The sequence below is a fragment of the Diplodia seriata genome (genome assembly GCF_021436955.1).
Source record: "Diplodia seriata strain FDS-637 chromosome Unknown scaffold_3, whole genome shotgun sequence".
Classification (NCBI taxonomy): domain Eukaryota; kingdom Fungi; phylum Ascomycota; class Dothideomycetes; order Botryosphaeriales; family Botryosphaeriaceae; genus Diplodia; species Diplodia seriata.
The window spans coordinates 679957-702680 of record NW_027117310.1 but is presented as its reverse complement, the minus strand read 5'-3'; the positions used below and the strand labels follow the sequence as shown (position 1 = coordinate 702680).

Below are 22724 nucleotides of genomic sequence, written 5' to 3'. Positions count from 1 at the left end.
ACGGGCGGGACATAAGGAGTTGGTTTGGCGAATGGAGTTTGGATGAACGATGCTGGGCACAAGCACTCCCGAGTATCCCACGTCACTGCTGCGCTAGGACAGATGCTAATCTGCGGCTGCAAGGCTTAGTGCCCTTGGCCTCAAATAGGTATACAGCTGGTGAATTCCACCAACGCAAGGACTTGGACCAGTCACGAACAACAGGCGTGTTCGGTTGTTACTATATGGTCCACGAATGTCCAGAATCAAAAAACAATCTCTAAGTTCAGCTTTGTCGTGCTCATACAGGGATGTTATTCTGACGGGCGCCATCTGTGTCAATTAGGTGCCTTCGTGGAATATCGCTTCCCAAGTCCCTTGATTGGCCTACGGACTCTGTTTGATTGTTTGAACATGTCTATTCGATTTTTGCTTCGTTCGAAGCATATGCTCTTGAAACTCCAGTGTGCAAGGCCCAGTGCGCAAGATTCATTCTCCCTGCGAGCGGCCTTATGAGCGGGACCGCTGGGTTGAGCGAGAAATGATCGATCAGGGGCTGAACTTGGCAATCACCGAGACTCACAAAAACTGATGGGTTTCCCCTGTTGAGATCTCTCCCACGGGCCTGATGAAAGAAGACTCATGCCGATACTGAGAGTTTCTTACATTGGTCGTGTACGGGCCATGTCAACCATTTTCTCGACCTAGTCATCTTGCTAGCTTTTGCTGACCAGCAAGGGTTGAAATGAGTTTCTCATACGTGCTTCTCAAAATGTTCTTGCAAAAGCATCCCAACCTCTACATAAACGCAATCCGGAAGACGACTTTCAAGATCAGACAATAAACCCAGCGATGGTAGTGTGATTGATTATCGCGTCAGACTAACAGTGGCATTAATTCTCTGAAATACCGATGGTATTGAGTTCTGCCTCGGCCGTCGTATCATCTGGCTGTCCATTCTTTCTGTCTATTCTTTCTGTCCTCGTGGATCTCCATTTTCCCCCATTCATCTACCGTACATGGAAGACCTTCCGCCACCGTTGTGCTATCAGGAACAGCCTGACGGCACTGGCAGCAAGCAACGGAGATGACTCTTGCGAATCTGCGCCCGTCGCGCATCGTGCACGATCTCCTTACTCACCCTGTGAGTAGAGATAGCGTCAGCTTGCGGCCAGGCGTCGAGGCATGGAAGCGCGGGCTGGGCGGCGCACCGCGGGTGGACGTACAGGTTCAGCAGCATAGAGCGCGGGTTGGCGGGCATAAAACCCTAAGAGAGTCAGCATGGATATCAATTGCGGGCGGAGAGGGGTGCGTAGACCCATGATGGGCAACTCGTCGGCGGTGGTTGCGGTGGGCTGTGGTGGAGGGTGACGGCGATGAGGCGGCGGGTAGCTTCACTGGGTCTCCATTGTCGATGAGCTCTCTGTCTTGCCCTTTGCGCCTGACGCGGCGGAACTTCTTAGTGTCGGCGAGGACTGGGTTTATGTGCTATCTTGAGGTCAACGTCATTCACGTGTAGAAAGCTTCTACGAACCTTGTCGAAGGCAAGCATGTGGCCAGCCATTTGGCGCCCGTCATTGAGGGTAGCGCGCATGCGGTAGTTGATCTGCACAGGTTTGAACAAATCGTACAGCGTGAGTAGTGCGGAGACAAGCTCACCAATGTTTTTAAGATGGTTGAACAGTCAGCTGGCGCCGTTTTAATGAACATAGAAATGGACTTGCCGTCTTCCCTTGCTTGTTAGCTTGCGCCATGGTGAGTATGGCGGCTGCGAACACGACCTTTTCTTTAGCAATAATAGAGCGGGTGCGCGGGCGGTTGTGCGAAGTAGAGGGGCCGACGAGCGTCGCTGTCCCGAGCGAGCTGCTCATCTTCTACAATGAGACCAAGGTCTGCCTGCTTCTTCCTCGCCTTTTTCTTGGGGTTCAGTGCGTCACTGATGAGCAGCGTATCGAGCGGAAGACTTTCGGGGAGGATATAGTAACGAATGTTTATCGTGCCGAGAGTCATGGCCTCGCGGTTTTTGGGCGTCCGTGTTCATCTGCCCAGAAATGCACAATGCGTATTCCAATGGATAGAAGGCTTGCGAGATAGTTGCTGCGGGTCTGTCGCTCTCTCAAGATAGCGCGAGGCCGGCTTTGGGTCTTTCCTTGGGTTCATACCGGCCAGGCGCTGCCAGGCGCTTCGTTACTTCTCAGCCATGAACGTCACTCCTCCCTTCCCTCGGAACCAGAGCAAGCAGGGCTTTTCGTAGCCAGGACGGAGGAGCTGTGGAAGACTCCTGAAGATTGAGTTCAAGATTGGAGCCATTATTGCTAAGCTTCGGTAAAAAAAAAAAAAAAAAGAAAAGCCTACTCGCTCTCGTTGGCTACGGCGAAGGGGATTCTCGACTTAGGCGTACTGCGCAGACGCGTTCGCGTGCCTTCTAAGTCTCGACGCTATCTTCGCCGCATACGCTTCGCCGCCTGCCTTCGCTGTCTGCCTAAATCATAGAGTGTGGTCCAGCTTGTGGACTGATGTCGACCGGAGGATCGCTGATTCTATGTCTGGATATACTTGTGCACATGATTGAAACCACACATTATTGCTTCAGGTGTCAGTAAAGGGAAGGTGTATCGAACAAGGGGAAATAGAAACTTGCGTCATGTACCATGCATGGGGCGGTCATCAGGCTCCGGTCCCCACACGGAGGAACGGGAGTCCGCCGGGGCGAGCCAGGCCGTGTCTAGAGCCAAAAAGGGAAAAATCCATCGATCTGCAGCGAAAATTGCCAAGCGTTGCGATCCCGACGTCGATCGCGTCTATCCCTTTGTGTACTGCAGAATTTCTTATCTCCGTCGTGCTATTCCGGATTTGGGGTGGAATCAGGCAGAACGCTCGCTTCTCTTACATCGGAGCGTGTGGCCTCGCCAATCAACTTGCGCGACTCTGCCAAACTCCGGAGGCGGTGAGCATGAGTACACGAAGGGATTTGATGATGAACGTGCCGCTGCTGGGATGGGAGCTTGTCTGCGGCCTAGCAAGCTGGGCACCATCATCGATTTTGAGGAGCGCGTCGTGGTTCAGGAGCTGATATGATTGGGTCGGTGGCCGGGGTTGGCGGCTGAAAAAAGCTCCGACCGCTTGTCGTGGTGGTGACGCAATGGAAGCCTACGCCTGCATCCTTCAGCCAGGCCAACCCCCATGGCCAGCCTGTAGAAACGCGGCCATGGCCCCGGCGCCGCCAAGCTCGCATCTTTTGTCCTTTGCGTGCTCGGGGCTCGGCCTTGTCGACTTCCGTGGAGCGTGACATCTTTGTAGCCTGTGTTTGTTCCCTACTTATCGAGATCGTCGCTGCGTCCAGCCTTCTTTCGAGTGCTGCTACAAAACTCCGGCAGTCGCCGTATCTCGCGCCCTTTGTTTACCTCCAGTTGCCATGCTGCCTTGAGTTGTTGTCTCACGCTTCTTCCCATCGCTCCAGCCATGGACAGTGATCATTCCGAGAAGCCCACGCCAGACGTCGAGGGAGAGATCCCAGGCGGCTGGCTGGAGACGCCCGCTACTACCAATGAGCCGATCGAATATCCTGGGACTGCCCGGCAGACCTCATCTCCCAGCGTCAGACGCACCGGATCCGCCCAGCAACACCCCTTGCATGTCGCGACCCTCATCAACAACCACGGACGGACATCATCATCCGGCGAGGTCACGGCCGTGCCCAGCCCCAAGGACGAGGAAAGCATATACACGCCCGTCAGCGGCCACGGCGAGGAGGACGGCCACATGCGCGAGTCCATCGAAGACTACCACAGCGACAAGGAGAAGGACGATGACGAGGCCGGCGGTTTCATGCCCATCAAGACGGGGCAGAGCCAACACCAACAGCAACAAAGGCCCGGCATGAAGACGACGGCGTCGGGCCGCGCCATGACCGAGGACGACCTCTTCCGCGTGCTCTCGCGCCGGCGGACCAACCAATCCGCCTCGACGGCCGCCGCCGGCGACCAGGACCCGGAGCACGCGGCCGAGCAGGAGGAGATCAACCGGCTGATGTCGCGCATGTTCGGCCAGTCGCGCCAGCAGAACTCTGAGGAGGAGCGGACGCGGCACACGGGCGTGGTGTTCAAGGACCTGACGGTGAAGGGCATGGGCGTGGGGGCCGCGCTGCAGCCGACGACCGGTGACATCTTCTTGAACCCGGCGCGCTTCGTCGGGAACCTGGTCGCCAAGGGCCCGCGGCGGGCGGCGGGGAAGCCGCCGGTCAGGACGTTGATCGACAACTTCTCCGGATGCGTCAAGCCGGGCGAGATGCTGCTGGTGCTGGGCCGGCCCGGGGCTGGGTGCTCGACGTTCTTGAAGGTCGTTGGGAACCAGAGGTTCGGATATGAGAGCGTCGAGGGCGATGTGACGTATGGAGGCACGTCGGCCGACGTCATGGCGAAGAAGTATCGGAGCGAGGTCCTGTACAACCCGGAGGAGGATCTCCACTACGCGACGCTCAGCGTGAAGAACACCTTGACCTTCGCGCTGAAGACAAAGACTCCGGGCCAAGATTCCAGGAAGGAGGGGGAGTCGAAGCAGGAGTACGTTCGGGAGTTTTTGCGTGTCGTCAGCAAGCTCTTCTGGATAGAACACACCCTTGGGACCAAGGTTGGCTCGGCTTTCGTGCGCGGCGTCTCCGGTGGTGAGAAGAAGCGTGTTAGCATCGCCGAAGCCATGATCACGAAGGCGTCCGTCCAGGCGTGGGACAACAGCACGAAGGGCTTGGATGCTTCGACTGCACTAGAATACGTCCAGAGCTTACGTTCGCTCACCAACATGGCGCGCGTCTCCACTTCCGTTGCGCTCTACCAGGCTGGAGAGAGTCTGTACGATCTGTTTGACAAAGTCGTGCTCATCGACGAGGGCAAATGCTGCTACTTCGGACCTGCGGATGAGGCTCCTGCGTACTTCAAGGAACTCGGTTTCGTGCAGCCTCCTCGGTGGACAAACGCAGATTTCCTCACCTCTGTAACTGACCCTCATGAGCGTCACGTCAAGGAGGGATGGGAAAACCGTATGCCCAGATCTGCCGAGCAGTTTGCCGACGCATTCTTTAAGAGCGAGAGGCACAGGAAGAACCTCAAGGAGATCGAAGAGTTCCAAGAAGAGACGCGGCTTCAGGAGGAGGAACGCCGCGCTGCCGCCAGCAAGGCCACCAAGACGAAGAACTACACCATCTCCTTCCCCCAGCAGGTCATCGCCTGCACGAAACGGCAGTTCCTCGTCATGATCGGAGACAAGCAGTCCCTCGCCGGCAAATGGGGCGGCATCCTGTTCCAAGCCCTGATCGTCGGAAGCCTGTTCTACGACCAGCCCAAGACAGCCGCCGGCGTCTTCACCCGCGGCGGCGTCATGTTCTTCATGCTCCTCTTCAACGCGCTGCTCGCGCTCGCCGAGCTGACGGCGGCCTTCGACTCGCGGCCCATCCTGCTGAAGCACAAGAGCTTCTCCTTCTACCGGCCCGCCGCGTACGCCCTCGCCCAGACCGTCGTCGACGTGCCGCTGGTGCTCATCCAGGTCGCCATCTTCGACATCGTCGTCTACTTCATGTCGAACCTGCAGCGCACCGCGTCGCAGTTCTTCATCTCGCTGCTCTTCCTCTTCATCCTCACCATGACCATGTACGCCTTCTTCCGCGCCATCGGCGCCCTCGTCGACAGCCTCGACGTCGCCACCCGCCTCACCGGCGTCGCCATCCAGATCCTCGTCGTCTACACCGGCTACCTGATCCCGCCGCGCAAGATGCACCCGTGGTTCAGCTGGCTGCGCTGGGTGAACCCGGTGCAGTACGGCTTCGAGGGGCTGATGGCCAACGAGTTCTACAACCTCGACATCGAGTGCGTCGCGCCGTACCTGGTCCCGCAGGTTCCCGGCGCCCGGCCGCAGTACCAGACTTGCGCGCTGCAGGGCAGCCAGCCCGGCCGCACGACCGTCGCCGGCGCGGATTATATCTCGGTCGCGTACAGTTACTCGCGCAGCCACCTGTGGCGGAACTTTGGCATCATCTGCGCGTTTTTCATCTTCTTCGTCTGCTTGACCGCGCTCGGGATGGAGCTGCAGAAGCCGAACAAGGGCGGTGGGAGCGTGACCATCTATAAGCGCGGTCAGGCACCCGAGTCCGTGAAGAAAGAGATGGAAAGCTCGAGCGAGAAGGGGGATGAGGAGAAGGGAAGGCAGAACGGTGTTGCGGCTGGATCCACCGAAGGCGAGACGTCCAGTGGTACGGAAAAGAGCGACGCCGAAGCCAAGGGCGTGGCGAAGAACGACACGATCTTCACGTGGCAGAACGTCAATTATACGATTCCGTATGAAGGTGCGGAGAGGAAGCTGCTGCAGAACGTGCAGGGCTATGTCAAGCCGGGGAAACTGACTGCGTTGATGGGTGCTTCTGGTAAGTCCTCAAGGGCGCACAACAGACAAGAGTCTGCGCAGCTGCTAACAGATAGCAGGAGCCGGTAAAACGACCCTTTTGAACACGCTTGCGCAGCGCATTCGGTTCGGTGTCGTGACTGGCGATTTCCTCGTTGACGGCAGACCCCTTCCGTTATCGTTCCAGCGTAGCACTGGTTTTGCAGAGCAGCAGGATGTTCATGAGGCCACTTCGACCGTGAGGGAAGCTCTCCGCTTCTCCGCCAAATTGCGCCAGCCCCGAGAAGTCCCACTCCAGGAGAAGTACGACTACGTCGAAAAGATTATCGATCTCCTGGAGATGCGTGAGATCGCAGGAGCAACTGTCGGAAAACCAGGAGTCGGCCTCAACCAGGAGCAGCGGAAGCGCCTGACGATCGGCGTAGAGCTGGCGAGCAAGCCAGAGCTTCTCATGTTCCTGGATGAGCCAACTTCCGGCCTGGACAGTGGCGCCGCCTTCAACATTGTTCGTTTCCTCCGCAAATTGGCAGATGCAGGCCAGGCGATACTCTGTACGATTCATCAGCCGAGCTCAGTCTTGTTTGAGAACTTTGACCAGCTCTTGTTGCTCAAGAGTGGTGGCCGGACTGTCTACTTCGGTGAGCTCGGCCATGACAGCAGGAACCTCATCAACTACCTCGAACGCAACGGAGCAAAGAAGTGCCCATCCAAGATGAATCCTGCCGAATACATGCTGGAAGCCATCGGTGCGGGTAATCCCGACTACAAGGGCCAGGATTGGGGAGACGTTTGGGAGGGATCGCCCGAGAACGAGCAACTCAGCCAAGAGGTCCAACAAATCATCTCGGATCGGAGACAAGCCGGCAACAAGGAGAAGGTCCGCGATGACCGGGAGTACGCCATGCCGCTGTCGACTCAAGTGTTCACGGTACTCAAGCGGTCTTTTGTCGCCATGTACCGGTCGCCGCAGTACGTGATGGGCATGACGATGCTGCACATCTTCACCGGGCTGTTCAATGGCTTCACCTTCTGGAACGTGGGCCACAGCCAGATCGACATGCAGTCGCGTCTCTTCTCGACCTTCATGACGCTGACCATCTCGCCTCCGCTCATCCAGCAGCTGCAGCCCCGCTTCCTGGAGGCGCGGTCCATCTTCGAGTCGCGCGAGTCCAACTCGAAGATCTACTCGTGGTTCGCTTTCACGACGGCGGCCATTGTCTCGGAGATTCCGTACCGCCTCGTTGCTGGTACCATCTACTGGGCTTGTTGGTACTTCCCGCCCAACTTTCCCAGGGATACGTCCACATCCGTGAGCATTTGGGCGTTCGTGATGGTGTTCGAGCTGTACTACCTCGGATTTGGCCAGGCGATTGCGTCGTTCTCGCCGAACGAGCTGCTGGCGTCCCTGTTGGTGCCGATATTTTTCCTGTTCGTGGTGAGCTTCTGCGGTGTGGTGGTGCCGTATGCGACGCTGCCGTATTTCTGGCGCTCCTGGATGTACCACTTGGTAAGTGACGACTGTCGGGGCTTCTGGCGGGCACTACTGATAGGTTGGACAGTCGCCGTTCCGCTACCTGCTGGAGGGGTTCCTCGGGCTGCTCACGCACAACCAGCGGGTGCAGTGCGATAGCAGCGAGATAGCTCGGTTCAACGCTCCACCGGGCCAGACGTGCGAGAGCTACGCTGGCGTGCCGACCAATTCGGACGGGACGTGCGGGTACTGCCAGTACGCCACAGGAGACCAGTTTGTGAGTGCCTTATCTCTTTTTCCGGAACTCTCATTATCCCCCCGCCCTTTTCCGCGACCTTTGCTTGGCATGGGCCTCGCTGCGGTAAAGCTCAGCCCGCAGCTCGCGCGTGAAATCGGAACACCCCCCAGACAGCAGTTGGGCAGGTATCGGAACGGGCCGGGTGCGGAATGGGCGAAGCGCCGAGAGGGCTGCCTGTGCTGGTGGGCCAGGCTATTCGTGGGCGGCTCAGCCACCGCCCCAAGCATGCGCGACCAGGGGGCACCCCCATCTTTCCCCAACCCTCGCATGTGCCTTTCCGCTCCCGCTTCCGCCCTGTGTGCTGGGATCCTGGGCTGCGGGTTTTCTCCGCATCTGCGTTTCAGGTGTCGTTCTTCTTTTTTTTTCTTCCGGGTGAAGCTAACGCAACGACATAGGCCTCGAGCTTCAATGTCTTCTACCGTTATGTCTGGCGCGACTTTGGCATCATGTGTAAGTGCTCTCGCAACGGTGGGGAGCGGCGGCTGTGCAGATAACTAATCTGGAAACCGACAGGGGCGTACATCCTCTTCAACTTTGCCGTCGTCTACGCCTGTTCGTGGCTGTACCTGTCGGGCGGACGGAGAATCAAGCAGGCGCTCAGTCCGACGCAGCGCAGACAGCAAAAGGAGAAGCAGAAGCTGCAGCAGCAGCAGGACGTGAGCACCGGCGGCGGGCAGGTCTGAGGGTATTTTGCGTCTTCCGTAGTGCCGTGTTGCCATTGACGTTTGCCTGGCCCCCCAGCGGGGCGAGCTTGCGTTTTCTTCGATAATTGATTCGCTTACCTTTGGCTCGATCGGGACGAGGCGTGTGTCAGAGGGTGAGGGTTGGCATGTGCTGCACGGGCTGTTTCCGAAGCTTGTGGAGAACGCGCTAGCGGGGATGGGGCAATCTTACGTCAGAGGTTGCGAGCTCTCCCGCGCCAGCCCAACGCCCTGCCGCAAGCCAGACGTTTCAGAGGGCAAGCGCGGCACAGGCTCTGCTCACCGGTGTTGTGGTCCCGCAGCCATCGTGAACGAACTGAAAATTCCGCAGGGGCACGATGCTCCTTCCTGTGTTGTGCAGACAGCCGGCGACGCGTGTGCCCTTGGTCCGATCAGAAACAACCTGATCTGTCAACGCCTGGGGCAGGGACCGCACACGGCTAGACACGGGCGACGATAATTTATTCTGGGCTCCCATCGGCGCGTGGCCCATGGGGAGGTCGATCGTTTGGAAGGCGAACGCGCGAGCCAAGCAGCCAGGGACAAGCATCAGGCTAGCTAGCATGTTGTATGTACCCAGCAGGTAGCGGACACGGGCTGCGGCGGCATCATCTGGACAGCCCGAGGCCAGAATGTGCTGGGTCGGTGCGGCGCCTTTCCTCCTCCGGTCCCCCTCGGCCCCAGCGGCGGCAAATGACAACGCGCAGCTGGCCAGTCGCGCGGACGGAGGGATTCGGGCGATCAAGGAGCGGGCGACGTGGATGAGGCATTATCACTGGGGCGATTACGGGATATGGGCACATGGGGGAGCTGGAGCAGCAGGCCTGTCGTCACAGCGAGGCGGAATGGCCAGTCGCAGGCCTGCGGAGTCAGCAGAGGCGCCTGTGAACGCGGGGCAGTCTAGGCGCTCCCCAGCCCGCAGAACGCAGCCCCTCGATCGCCGCCCGCTTCTTTCGTCATCCACGCCTGCCGCGCTCTCTGGAAACGTCGCTCTACGAAAGAATCAGGTCACACGCGGCCGCATCGACGCAATCGCACGCGGGTGCCCTGGGCGTGCACTCTACTCTCTCCTCGGTTAAAGGCTCGTCCGCTCCATGCTGGGGCGCCTTTGTCCTCGACGTACCTGTTATCGATCCTTTGCGCCGGCTCATTTTCGTCCGCCTGAGGCCCACGCCGCCCCCAGCCCGACTTGTTTTCGTCAAACGCCCAATCCCCACGACGCGGAGAGCTACCATCGGGTCACGGCTCTCTTTTTCGGTAGTAATTGCGCCTCCCAGACCACCCCTGCCGCCCAATCAGCGTTGCGGCTAACTGAGCGTCCGCGGAAAGCCAGACAGGATCGTGAATACGCAACAAGCACGCGCAGTCATGGCTGGAACTACTAAAGGCGCCGGCATCCCCATCGATGTGCCTGTTCGATCCGCATCACCCGGCCCTCTCTACACCGGAGACTTCGCTCGTCAACAGGTTGTGAAGCAGCAAAAGAACAATTTCCACTCCAGCTCTCTCAAGATGGTTACCAACCCGCAAAACGTCAACAAGACGGCCCTCCACCCCGCCGGCCTCCAGTACGTACCCCCTAAGCCCTGCCGAGGCAACCCAAAGCGCTAACACTGTCCGTCCAGGCCGTCGAAGGAGCACACCGAGATTGAGGAGGAGCTGCACGACAAGGCACACATCGACTACGACCGCGTCGCCATTGTAAGCTTCCCGCCCTGCTCCGTCATGACGTCGGCGCTTTAGGTTAACCCCAGCTTCCAGATCGCCAACCCGTCCGTCGCTGCTCTCTACGAAGATGCATTGGTCTACGAGACCGGCTCTGCCATCACCGCGTCCGGCGCGCTCTCCGCCTACTCGGGCGCCAAGACCGGTCGCTCGCCCTCGGACAAGCGTATCGTCCAGGAGCCGTCGTCAGAGAAGGACGTCTGGTGGGGACCTGTCAACAAGCCCATGAGCCCCGATGTAAGTTCATGCATGTGCTCCTTCCCGCCGCGGTGTCACTCGATGTATTACCCCACAAACTGCGAGGCGTGGCCCACGTCATGGTTTCGTGCGTCGTTGCCGAGCCTTCCCCCGCGTGATTCGCAGCTGGGCATCCTTCCCCGCATTCGGCTACGCGACCGCTCCCTCCATCCATGCTAGCCGTCCGATCTGGGCTGCAGCTCACGTGCCCACCCAACCACGCCTCTTCCACATGCTAACCGTCTGCTTCAGGTCTGGCGTATCAACAGAGAACGTGCCGTCGACTACCTGAACACCAGGAATCGCATCTATGTCGTCGATGGTTTCGCCGGTTGGGATGAGCGCTACCGCATCAAGGTCCGCGTTGTCTGTGCTCGCGCCTACCACGCCCTGTTCATGCGCAACATGCTCATCCGTCCTTCTCGCGCTGAGCTCGAGCACTTCCACCCCGACTATGTCATCTACAACGCCGGTGCTTTCCCTGCCAACAGGTTCACCTCCGGTATGACCTCTGCCACCTCCGTCTCCATCAACTTCGCCGACAAGGAGATGGTCATCCTCGGTACCGAGTACGCCGGTGAAATGAAGAAGGGTATCTTCACTGTGCTCTTCTACGAGATGCCCGTCAAGCACAACGTCCTTACCCTGCACTCTTCGGCAAACCAGGGCCAGAAGGGCGATGTTACCGTTTTCTTCGGTCTGTCAGGAACTGGCAAGACCACTCTGTCGGCGGACCCTAAGCGTGCGCTGATTGGTGATGACGAGCACTGCTGGAGCGACAGGGGTGTCTTCAACATTGAGGGTGGCTGCTACGCCAAGTGCATTGGTCTCTCGGCCGAGAAGGAGCCTGATATTTTCAACGCCATCCGCTTCGGCTCCATCCTTGAGAACGTTGTCTTCGACCCCGATACTCGCGAGGTTGACTACGATGACTCGACCCTCACCGAGAACACTCGCTGCGCTTACCCCATCGAGTACATCGAGAACACCCTGATTCCTTGCATCTCCAACAACCACCCTACGAACATCATCCTCCTCACCTGCGATGCCCGTGGTGTCCTTCCCCCGATCTCCAAGCTCAACACCGAGCAGACCATGTACCACTTCATCTCGGGCTACACCTCGAAGATGGCGGGTACCGAGCAGGGTGTCACGGAGCCGCAGGCCACTTTCTCGTCGTGTTTCGCACAGCCTTTCCTGGCGCTGCACCCGATGCGCTACGCGAAGATGCTGGCGGAGAAGATCAAGCACCACAACGCCAACGCTTGGCTGCTCAACACCGGCTGGGTCGGTGCCGGCGCTACCACGGGTGGCAAGCGCTGCCCGCTCAAGTACACGCGCGCCATCCTGGACGCCATCCACAGCGGCGAGCTTGCCAAGGTCGAGTACGAGACGTACGACACCTTCAACCTGTCGGTGCCCAAGACGTGCCCCAACGTCCCCGACGAGCTGCTCAACCCGGCCAAGAGCTGGACCGGTACCGCCGACTTCAAGGGCGAGGTCACCAAGCTCGGTGGTCTGTTCGCCGAGAACTTCAAGAAGTACCAGGATGAGGCCACGCCTGAGGTGCTCAAGGCTGGTCCTGCCGTTTAGAGGGAGAAAAACCAAGTCGGGGGCGAGTTGTAGACGATGAGTTTCATCTTCTCTTTTTCTTTTTTTGTTCGATTCAATTGGCGATTCCGATGCATCATTTTTCCTATACACTTAAATTGGGCTCTTCTTTTGGCTAGGGGAAGAAGAAGCTGAGCAAGTCCAGATGGACCGAGGAGGGGAGGATTGGTTTGGAGAGAGGAAGACGTGCCGAACGACCTCTCGCAATGGCCAAAGACCCAGAGATGAGATATGGCTAGCAGTCTCGGAGTATGAGGGAGCTGGCGAAAATGAAAATAAAAAATATTCTAAAAACAACCTTGTGTCGTGCATGCATGCAGCGCTTTGCATGTGAATGTTATGTCATTGGTCAAGACTTGAGAATATGCGATACGGTGCGTGTGGAGCGACCAAAAATAGTAGCTTGGGTGATTAAGTGGGACAACGTTGGCAGTGCCTTGAAGACCGGAAACTGGGCGATCATTCGAATGTAGGTACCGGTGTTCAAATGCGGATGGCATAGGAGTTGGAGAAGTAATATAGTCATATAGCGGCAGTGTAGTCGAGAGACAGGATATGTCTTTATTGAAGCAAAGACAATGAACTTTTATTTCATACATGAATTAGATTTCTGAACTGCGTGTCTATGTGTGATTGGGATCACTATTCATGATCTTGTCAAGCAAACTGGAACGGAGGGGATGGGCCTGTCAGTGGTTGGGAAGAAAACACCTGTCTATCAGGTGTGCATCGGGCTGAAAGGATGGTAATGACTCGTGGCCGGGCGAGGTGATCAGCACAGACCCTGACGTTCATTGTTCCCGCCTCACTCGCCGATTCGCCGACTCGACGCGCGCGCGGTGGGGCGGCGCTGCTGCTCTCCTCCGCGTTCCTGAGAGAGCTCAGCTCACTCTCCATAACTTTATCGCCTTTCCCTTCCTCCTCCTTGCCGGTCCCGCCCTTCCCGCCGTCGGCGCGCCCCCGCCCTCCCGCAGATGAAGAAACCACCGCCTCCACCGACATAGCGCATACCACGCAGCCATCCACCATGGAGGCCGACTGGGACGAGGTGCGCAACAGCTTCCCCCAACCACCACAACGCAGTCGCCAAACAAATCCGCCCGCTCACCCCGCGCATTGCACTCTGGATTTCGCATATACACATATCCGACGAAGAACGGCAGTGCAGCATGCTAACGGGTGCTTTGGGGACATTGTAGCTCAGCCAGATACCGCTGCCTCCTCCAGGGCCGCACGCAATGCCCACGCCGGCCACGACCGTTGCCTTCGACACACATCAGGACCTGCTGTGGTCGGGGAATGACTATGTGAGTGCAATCTTCTCACCTACCACCGACGCTCCGCTCCGCCGACCTCACGCGGGGCCTGTGATACGATTCCGATTGTTACACGCTTCTACCGGGAAGACAAACCGATAAGGGACAACAAACTGATGGTGTGGCTGTGTGTTTCGCGCAGGGCCGCGTGTCTTCGTTCTTCGGTCCGGAGCTCCAGCGCTACACATCGTATCGCGCGCACCCGAGCGGCGAGGGTGCGGTCAAGCAGCTGCTATTCTGCGACAAGGGCGTGCTGAGCATATCGGTGCGGAGTGTGCATCTGGCGAGCAGGCGCGGCGTGACGCAATGGCATCTCACGTAAGGGCAGGCCCCGGAAAAATGGACACCCCCCAAGTCTCAAAGCGTAACAGGATCATGGCGGGGCTGATGGATCGGTTTTGACATGCAGGAACGAAGGCTTCAAGGATCTGCGGTGCATGAGCTTCACCTCCAAGGGCGTCTACGAAGTGCTGGTGGCGGGCTGCCAGGACTCCATGTTCCGGATCGATGTCGAGAAGGGGACCATCACAGCGACGCTGCCGGCGGAGAACAGCTACACGATGATGAAGAAGGGAGGCCAGTACATCTGCGCGGCCACCACCGCCGGCATGGTGCAGATCATCGACCCGTCCTCGTTCAAGATCGTCAAGTCGTGGCAGGCGCACAAGGAGTGGATCAACGACATGGACGCCAAGTCGGACTTCCTCGTTACTTGCGGCTTCTCCCGCCGCCAGATGAACAACCTCATCCTGGATCCCTTTGCGTACGTGTATGATCTGAAGACGTTGCTTCCGCTCCCGCCGATCCCGTTCCATGTCGGAGCCGCCTTCGTTCGCATGCATCCACGCATGTCAACCACGAGTATCGTAGCGTCGCAATCCGGACAGCTGCAGGTTGTTGATCTCATGAATCCCAATACCGCCAACGTGCGGCAAGTAAACCTCTACGAGACTTACCTGACCTGCCTAGAAATGGCACCATCGGGAGAAGCTCTGGCACTGACGGATGCGCTGTGTTCCGTGAGGATATGGGGCTCACCGACCAAGGTTCGGTTCACGGACCAAAGCCAACCGACGGAGTTCCCGGATCATGGAATCCCTCCGCCAAAGCTGGATTGGTCCATGGACACTCCCCTGAGCACCATCGGCATGCCTTACTACAGAGAGACGTTGCTTTCGGTCTGGCCAAGCCATATGATCTTTGAGGTTGGCGCACCGCCACCCAAGCTCGACTCGCAAGTGTCAACCAGCCTGAAACGGGCCGAGATGGGGCAGTGGGCTCCTAATCCCCGGAAGACACGCAGGAACCAGGTCCAGGCAACTCGAATGCTGGAGAAGGATAACCCGCTCAAGCCACCTAAGTTCCTTAGTGAAAAGGCAAGGGACGGCAACGCGGGTAAAGACGGAGAGAGGAGAATGAGCGAGACGCTCGAGGCGCTTACGGACTTGATGCTCGACGGGTCAACGAAAAAGGATGTTCCGGTCATGTACCGAAACGTGGAAATCAAGTACAGCAAGTTTGGTGTGGATGACTTCGACTTCAAGTTCGTCCGCTGCGACCCCCTCGTTTTGGTCTGATGCTCACACGCCGCAGGTATTACAACAAGACCGAGTACTCGGGTCTTGAGACGCACATTGCTAATTCCTACGCAAACCCTCTTCTTCAACTGTTCAGATTCACTCCGCTGGTGCGGAACTTGGCTCTGCATCACGCGGCCACGTCGTGCTTGTTCGAGAACTGTCTCCTTTGCGAGCTGGGCTTCCTCATCGACATGCTGGAGAAGGCTTGCGGACAGAACTGTCAAGCGACCAATTTTTTGAAGACGTTCAGTGGGCTTTCGAATGCTGCTTCTCTGGGCCTGCTGGAGGAGCACTCTCCAAACAGCTCTTTAACAATTATGATTCAAAATCTCAACCGATTCCTCTTGGATAAGCTCACGGCCGATTTCAGGCAGATGGCGCAGGGCGTTGGCCATCTGGATCACGCCTTTACGACCAACGCCGTGGCCAATATTCGATGTGCGCAATGCAATAATGAAACGAGACGCCCGGGGGCAAGCCTAGTCCACGAGCTGGTCTACCCGCCGAAAAACACGATGAAGAACCCGATGCGAGCCTCGCGGCCCACGTTCTCACAGATCCTGAAGGCCAGCGTCGAAAGGCAGGACCAGAACAGAGGCTGGTGTGACAGGTGCAAGCGGTATCAACAGCTCGCCGCGCGGAAGACAATACAAAACATCCCTCCCATCTTGATGATCAATGCGGCGATCCACAGCCACGAGGCCAAGCAACTGTGGGCAACGCCGAACTGGCTGCCCGAGAAGATCGGCATCATCGTCAACCAGGGCCAGTTCTTCTGCTACGAAGGCCAGGACCTGGAACACCACCTGCGGCGCAACTTCTACGACATCCAGGTGTACGAGCTGATCGGCGTCGTCGCCGACATCAACAGCGGCGAGAACCAGAAGTCGCACCTGGTCTCGATGATCAACGTCGCGCCGTCGTCGCGCAACGAAGAAGAGGCGGCGGAAGGAGGCAGCGGCAAGTGGCACCTGTTCAACGACTTCCTCGTGCGGCCCGTGTCGAAGGAAGAGGCGCTGCGCTTCGAGCCGAACTGGAAGCTGCCGTCGGTGCTGACGTACGAGAGCGTCAAGGCGAGCCACCACATCGACGACTCGTGGAAGGAGAACTTGGATACGTCGTTGCTGTACCGCACGTGGGGGCCCGCGGGCGAGATGAGCGACAACTCGGATTTCAAGCCTCTACACCCCAGCGAACATCCCGGCCCCGGCTGGCCCGTCGCCATCGACGCCGAGTTCGTCTCGCTGCAGCGGGAGGAAATCGAGATCAGCGCATCCGGCCAGCGCGAGACGATCCGGCCGTCGCGGCTCGGTCTGGCGCGCGTGTCGGTGCTGCGGGGCGGCGATTCCAGCACCACCAGTGGCGGCGATATCGATTCGGAGAACGGCGACGAAATCGACAACAACAGCGACGAAGGCAAACCCTTCATCGACGACTACATCGCCATCGCGGAGCCCATCGTCGACTACCTCACGCTCTTCTCGGGCATCTCGCCGGGCGACCTGGACCGGTCGACGTCGCGGCACGCGCTCGTGGGGCTCAAGGTGGCGTACAAGAAGCTCTGGCTGCTGCTCAACCTCGGCTGCGTCTTCGTCGGGCACGGGCTGCCCAAGGACTTCCGCACCATCAACATCCACGTGCCCAAGGCGCAGGTCGTCGACACGGTCGACCTGTACTTCATCCCCGCGCGCCAGCGCAAGTTGAGTCTGCGCTTCCTCGCCTGGGTCGTCCTCGAGGAAGACATCCAGCAGGACACGCACGACTCGGTCGAGGACGCCCGCACCGCGCTGAAGCTGTGGAAGCACTGGCGCGACGTCGAGGCCGCAGAGGGCAGGGGCGTCTGCGAGGAGATGGTCAGGGATATCTACAAGAGGGGCTGGGAGGTCGGCTTCAAGGTGCCTGGGAGTGCTGGCGTTGCCGCCGGCGGTGCTGGTGCTGGTGGTGGCGCGGCGACGCCGACACGCATGACCCCGGTTAGACCGGGGACTGGCGGGTGGAAACCGCCGCCTGGGGGCGTGAGTTTTGGGAGCCCGAGTCCGATGAAGTAAGTGAAGTTGGGGGGAAGGGGATGATGGGTGGGGTGTCGTGAGGTAAGTGGAGGATGTGCGGTGGTTTGTTGATGATTCTCTTTTTCTTTGCCTTTTTTCTTCTCTGCTGTTCTCTCTTCTTCTTATTCGTGGGTAGGAAGGGGCTTTTTTGGGTAGCGAAACGCAACGTGTGTAGAGAGAGGGATGGTGGAAATAGACGAAATTCAAGTTCTTTTGCAAATGTCACCGCTGTGAGGATGATCCATGGCTATGTTAGGGGGTTTTCAGTCACGATTACGGAGTTGCTGGTAGGTGATAGGATGGGGGAAGAATAGAGGACAGGAAAAAGACGTCCCAACCTCCTTCATCTTATCGCTAAGGCGGTCGTTTTGGTCAGTCATCCACCTTAAGGCTCGATGACATCTCTTCTAGACGACTAACAAGTGTAAGTGTCAGGTTCGGATGATTAAGAGCGATTCTTTCAACCCTCAATGCCCTTGAGTGGCAGTCCCGCCCCACGAGGATTCTGCAATTATCGCCTTCGACGTCTTTCCGTCGCTGAGTTGAAAAGCCTCGCCCGTGTTATTGCTTGGCAGACGCTATGCACACTCCGCAGCCAAGATGCGGTTATACCGTAAGGGGAAGGTGGCAAGACTTCACTGCAAACATTCCTCCTTAGCTACTAATTAACCCTCTTCGACCTGTCGTTCTCGTCTTTTTCACCTGATTACCAAGGCTGTGGAACCATCTGTACCTTGACCAGATCCTTGGCTCTCTGATGGCGAAAGATAACTACCAGGGAGCTTGCCTGCAACGGCCAATGCTTATATATGGGCTTTCCGCCGTTCGCAGCTCTCCGCACCAGCATTTCACTCCCGGATTTTCTTTACTACCATGAGATCTGCTCCCGGGAATTTGGTTGTGGGGGCTGCCCTTTCTTGGGCACCAGTTGCGCTTGCTACTAAGCCATGGGTCACTTCCGACGCTCTGCAGGCTGGCATTACCACTGACGGGTGAGATGAGATGCGAGATTCTTCGGCTAGAGATGCATTTAACATATATCAGGTTGATGGGGAATCTCGCAAACTTGGACACCATTGCAACGGAGAATGGCGGAAACCGAGTACGCATTTCAGTGCACCAACTCGTCCCGGCCTGCTAACACTGCGCCAGGCTTTCGGGCTCCCCGGATACGCCGCATCGGTAGACTACATCTCTTCGCAGCTAGCAAAGTATAACGGCACCTCCAAGACTTGGGTCCAGGACTTCCCGGCCCTGTTCAACCGCGTGGAATCCATCACCTTCCAGGTCGACAACACTTCTTACTACGTCTACGGCCTGACGTACTCCCCATCCACAACCCCCGAGGGCGTCACCGCCCCACTCGTCCTGGGCCCCACGGGCGACGCGGGGTGCACGGTCGAAGGCTACGCCGACTACGACGTGCGCGACAAGATCGTGCTCGTCGAGCGCGGCACCTGCCCGACGGGCGGCACGCTGGCAGGACGCATCCGGCCGGCGGCGGCGGCGGGCGCGAGCAACGTCATCGTCTACAACAACGTGGCGTCCAAGGTGACGGGCGGCACGCTGTCGGCGCCCGACCCGGCCGGCTTCGTCTCCAGCGGCTTCATCAACCAGGCCGACGGCCACGCGCTGCGGGCCCGCCTGCTCGCCGGCGAGGCGCTCGCGGCGCGCTTCCAGCAGACGCAGACGATCGAGGAGCAGCTGACGCAGAACGTCTTCGCCGAGACGCTCGGCGGCGACGCGCGCAACGTCGTCATGCTGGGCGCGCACCTCGACTCGGTGCAGGCCGGCGCCGGCATCAACGACGACGGCTCGGGCACGGCGCTGATCCTGGAGCTCTTCAAGGCACTATCGCAGTTCAAAGTGAAGAACAAAGTGCGCTTCGCGTGGTGGGGCGCCGAGGAGAACGGGCTGGTCGGGTCGCGCGCCTACACGGCCGGCATCAGTACTGGTACAAGCGGCGGCGCCGCGGACGACATCCTGCTCTACCTCAACTTCGACATGGTCTCGCGCGGCTACTACGGCGTCTTCGACGGCGACGGCAGCGCCCACGGCCTCGCCGGCGCCCCCGGCTCCGCCGCCATCGAGGCCCTGTTCGTCGACCACCTCGCCCGCCAGGGCCTCAACGTCACCCCGGCCGCCTTCACCGGCGGCAGCGACTACGCCCCCTTCATGGACACGCTGGGCAAGCCCGTCGGCGGCCTGCACACGGGCACCGGCGTCGACCAGGACCCGTGCTATCACCAGGCGTGCGATACGTACGACAACGCGAACCCGACGACGCTGACGGTCAACGCGAAGGTAAAGGCTGGACTTTCAAGTGTGTTTTGCTGTTCTCGGTGTGTACGTGCTGACTTTGGAACAACAGGCGGCTGCTCACGTCCTCGCGACGTTGGCTATCAACGGCACGGATCTGATCCCGAAGACGCCGGCGAATGCGACTGCTTCGCTCGACAGGCGCCTGTTCACCAGCGAGAGCTTGGGCGGCTTCCCGTGGACGGAGGTTGCGGGTGAGCGGCATCTGGGCTCTTGCGGGCATGATGTGTAGAAAGAGCATGGGCGTTGTGGCGAATGTGAGAATGGTGCATTCTCAAGAAAGCAGTGATGGAATGGTGGGCATCTACCGGAAATAGATAGGCTTAAGTGATCAGTTCAGTATTGCCATGAATGACTTGTAGCATCCTCCTTCCGCTGCATGCAAGGCGGAGACACTGACGATTATGAGAGGCAGAATCGATGCTGTGTTTGGAATGAAGATCTGTTCAGCTTGAATTTGGTGCTTTCCGGAAAATGAGAAAGCCATTGAAGATGGCGATGAGGGATTCGTATCGTGTTGATGCAATTGCGGAATCACTTCTTCCGAAAGCGAAATCTTAGCCCATTTTGTCTCCGCTGCACCTCCCGGAACATGCTCCTGCCTGCGCTGCCACGCTCATCTCACTCTACTAGCACAAGCACAATTGCAACGACAGCCGCCGATATAATTGGCATTATCTACTAGATGTATGAATTGCAGAGTCAGAAGCTGTGTTGGCTCCTTTGTTTATACATTAATTTATGGTAGCTTGTGGTATATAAATCGTTACGCCATCCGGGAAACAAGAAAGAGTTATCAGCCAGCCTTTCTGTCAGTGGCGACGATTAGGGGCACGTTAGGCCGCCAAAGACTGAGCCTTCCCACATCTGTCTCACAGAGACGTTACACCTTTCTCTGAGGAGCTCGAAGATGTACCTCTGCCTTCATGTGGTAGGCGCAAGCCTTCTTCTTGTCGCCATTATCCCGGTCCATGTCCCCATCCTTTGATTTGGCGTCTCTCCCCTCGCTTATGGAACTGTTAAAGGCTGGTATGTCTCCTTTTCCTTTTGGAAAACAAAGCTTCTCTTTCTCAAATTTATTTCCTTGCTGGATTTGCAAACCGTTCTTCCGGGACTTCGATGGACGACAGTGGTGATGCATGGTGTCGTCGCACTGGAAGGCAGTCTCATCACCGTCGGGTCCGGCTGTTGTAATCGGTACAACATGTTGCGCAGTGTCGGATGGTAATGCCTTTAACGCCGTCCACCGGAACTCTTTTCCTTGCCTAGAACCAATACTCTTCCCCTCCAATACGAGAAAAACTCTCTCGACACGCACACTCATCAGGCGGGAAGACAGCCCCCCTTTTCCGATTGCTTCAACACGGCCGCAATCCTCTTCCCCATCTCGACGCCCTCCTCGATCCACGCCCAGCACGGCTGGTCCCGGAGGTCATCATCATTGCAGCTCCCCGTCTCGATGAAGTCCAGCAGCGCCGACTCCCACTCCCTGCGCTGCGGGCCGTCCTCGAAGAAGTGATTGACCCACTGCAGCCGCCTGCCGACCGTATCGGGATTCAGGTAGACGAGCGCGCCCAGCATGGCCTTGCGCGACGAGAAGACGGCGCGCACGCGGCGCATGCGCACGTTGCACGAGTACTTGAGCCAGTCCTCGACGCCGTGCGCGGGCGAGTACAGGCAAAAGTCGTCACTGCCACCGCCACCGCCGCCGCCGCCGCCCGTGGCCACAGCGCACCAGAAGACCCAGAAGGCGACGACGAAGGCGTTCCAGTCGCGCTCGACGCACGCGACGAGCGCCAGCACCCACTGGCCGAGCACGAAGGCGCGCAGCGCCAGCCGCACCGGCCGCGACAGGCCCGGCAGCAGCAGCCCGCCGGCGGCCTCGCGGCGCAGCGGCCGGCGCAGCAGCCCGTCGAGCGCGGCGCTGCCGCCGTAGAAGCCCCACCACTCGGTCGCGTTGAGCGAGTCGGCGGCGAGGACGAGCCGGGAGAACGGTCCTCCTCCTCCCCCTCCGCCTCCCCCTGTTCCCGTTCCTCCTCCTCCTCCTCTAGAAGGAGAATGGTGGGAGGGAGATGGCGACGCGGTCGAGAGGCCCCGCGGCTCGCCGCCGTTGGTCAGCACGGCCAGCACGCCGCTCAAAGGCATGAGCAGCAGGTACGCGGCGCCGACGTACAGGCCGGCCAGGAAGGCGAAGCACGTCAGCGCGACCCAGAGCAGCCAGCCCAGCATGGACGCGAGACAGTAGCGCATCGACGCCTGCTGGTGCCCGAACAGCGCCTTGTGCACCCGCGAGCTGGCCGACGACGCCGTGGCCGGGAAGACGTGCACAAAGTCCAGCTTTTGCGTGCCGCCCGCCGCGTCGTCCGCCGCCGCTGCCGCCGATGCGTTAATGCCATCGAGGTCGAGGCTGAGCAGCGTCCGGTTGGGATTGAGGACCGTTTTGGCCACGCGCAGGCTCGAGGCGCAGAGGCGCACCGTCGTCGGCGCGGCGCTCTGGTAGCAGTCGCCGTGGCGGCCGTCGATGCAGTGCAGCGGCGCGTGGCCGGGGCTGGTGGCGCGGTCGAGGTGGCAGGCGGCAGACGTGTCCTCGGCGGAGAGCAGGAGCCGCGCATCCTTGGGGGTGATGGGCCAGTTCCAGAGCGGCGTGAGTCCGTTCAGTTGGAAGGCGTGCAGCTTCAGCGAGGCGTCGACGAACTCGACGAAGACGGCGAGGGGCAGGATGTGGGCCAGCTGCTGGACCCATTCGGGAAACTGTGGCAACGTGATTGGAGGCGACGACGAATGCATAACTGGGCAGTACGAGTGTCTGGATACATGAGCTGCAGGGAGAATTGTGCGCAGAGACGGGCTGGGGGGACGGAGATATGGTTGTCCCTCACCGTCTACCTTCTCCAGCATACCCGTTGGACAGCGAAGGCTGCATGGGGACCCACGTCTGTGCCCACGCCGTTTTGTATTGGTGTCTCCTTCTGACGTGTCTTCCTGAACGTCGATCATGGACCCTTCGCTTAGCCTTTCTCGGACCTTTGGGGCCCACAGACTGAGCCAG

The 22724-nt window shown here is 58.9% G+C and overlaps 5 protein-coding genes across 5 annotated transcripts; 4 read left to right on the top strand and 1 right to left on the bottom strand.

Annotated features, from left to right (window-relative positions):
* Positions 1–3441: 3441 nt before the first annotated feature.
* Positions 3442–8821, top strand: SNQ2_4 (ATP-binding cassette transporter snq2; the record flags this gene model as incomplete). The annotated part of the gene is made up of 5 exons (XM_066774431.1): positions 3442–6391; positions 6450–7876; positions 7929–8117; positions 8534–8588; positions 8652–8821. The coding sequence occupies 5 exons, from the start codon at positions 3442–3444 to the stop codon at positions 8819–8821; spliced, it is 4791 nt and encodes a 1596-aa protein (XP_066634550.1).
* Positions 8822–10207: 1386 nt separating this feature from the next.
* Positions 10208–12394, top strand: PCK1 (Protein kinase C-like 1; the record flags this gene model as incomplete). The annotated part of the gene is made up of 4 exons (XM_066774430.1): positions 10208–10407; positions 10465–10540; positions 10601–10801; positions 11054–12394. The coding sequence occupies 4 exons, from the start codon at positions 10208–10210 to the stop codon at positions 12392–12394; spliced, it is 1818 nt and encodes a 605-aa protein (XP_066634549.1).
* A 1045-nt stretch (positions 12395–13439) lies between these two features.
* On the top strand, positions 13440–17356 carry PAN2 (poly(A)-specific ribonuclease; the record flags this gene model as incomplete). Its single annotated transcript, XM_066774429.1, has 5 exons — positions 13440–13460; positions 13612–13719; positions 13871–14046; positions 14138–15271; positions 15322–17356. 5 exons carry the CDS (start codon positions 13440–13442, stop codon positions 17354–17356), a joined length of 3474 nt encoding a protein of 1157 aa, XP_066634548.1.
* Positions 17357–18229: 873 nt separating this feature from the next.
* On the top strand, positions 18230–19907 carry SLS55_002948 (uncharacterized protein; the record flags this gene model as incomplete). The annotated part of the gene is made up of 4 exons (XM_066774428.1): positions 18230–18348; positions 18401–18458; positions 18509–19660; positions 19728–19907. The coding sequence occupies 4 exons, from the start codon at positions 18230–18232 to the stop codon at positions 19905–19907; spliced, it is 1509 nt and encodes a 502-aa protein (XP_066634547.1).
* A 1091-nt stretch (positions 19908–20998) lies between these two features.
* Positions 20999–22462, bottom strand: SLS55_002947 (uncharacterized protein; the record flags this gene model as incomplete). Its single annotated transcript, XM_066774427.1, has 1 exon — positions 20999–22462. One exon carries the CDS (start codon positions 22460–22462, stop codon positions 20999–21001), a length of 1464 nt encoding a protein of 487 aa, XP_066634546.1.
* Between the last annotated feature and the right edge of the window lie 262 nt (positions 22463–22724).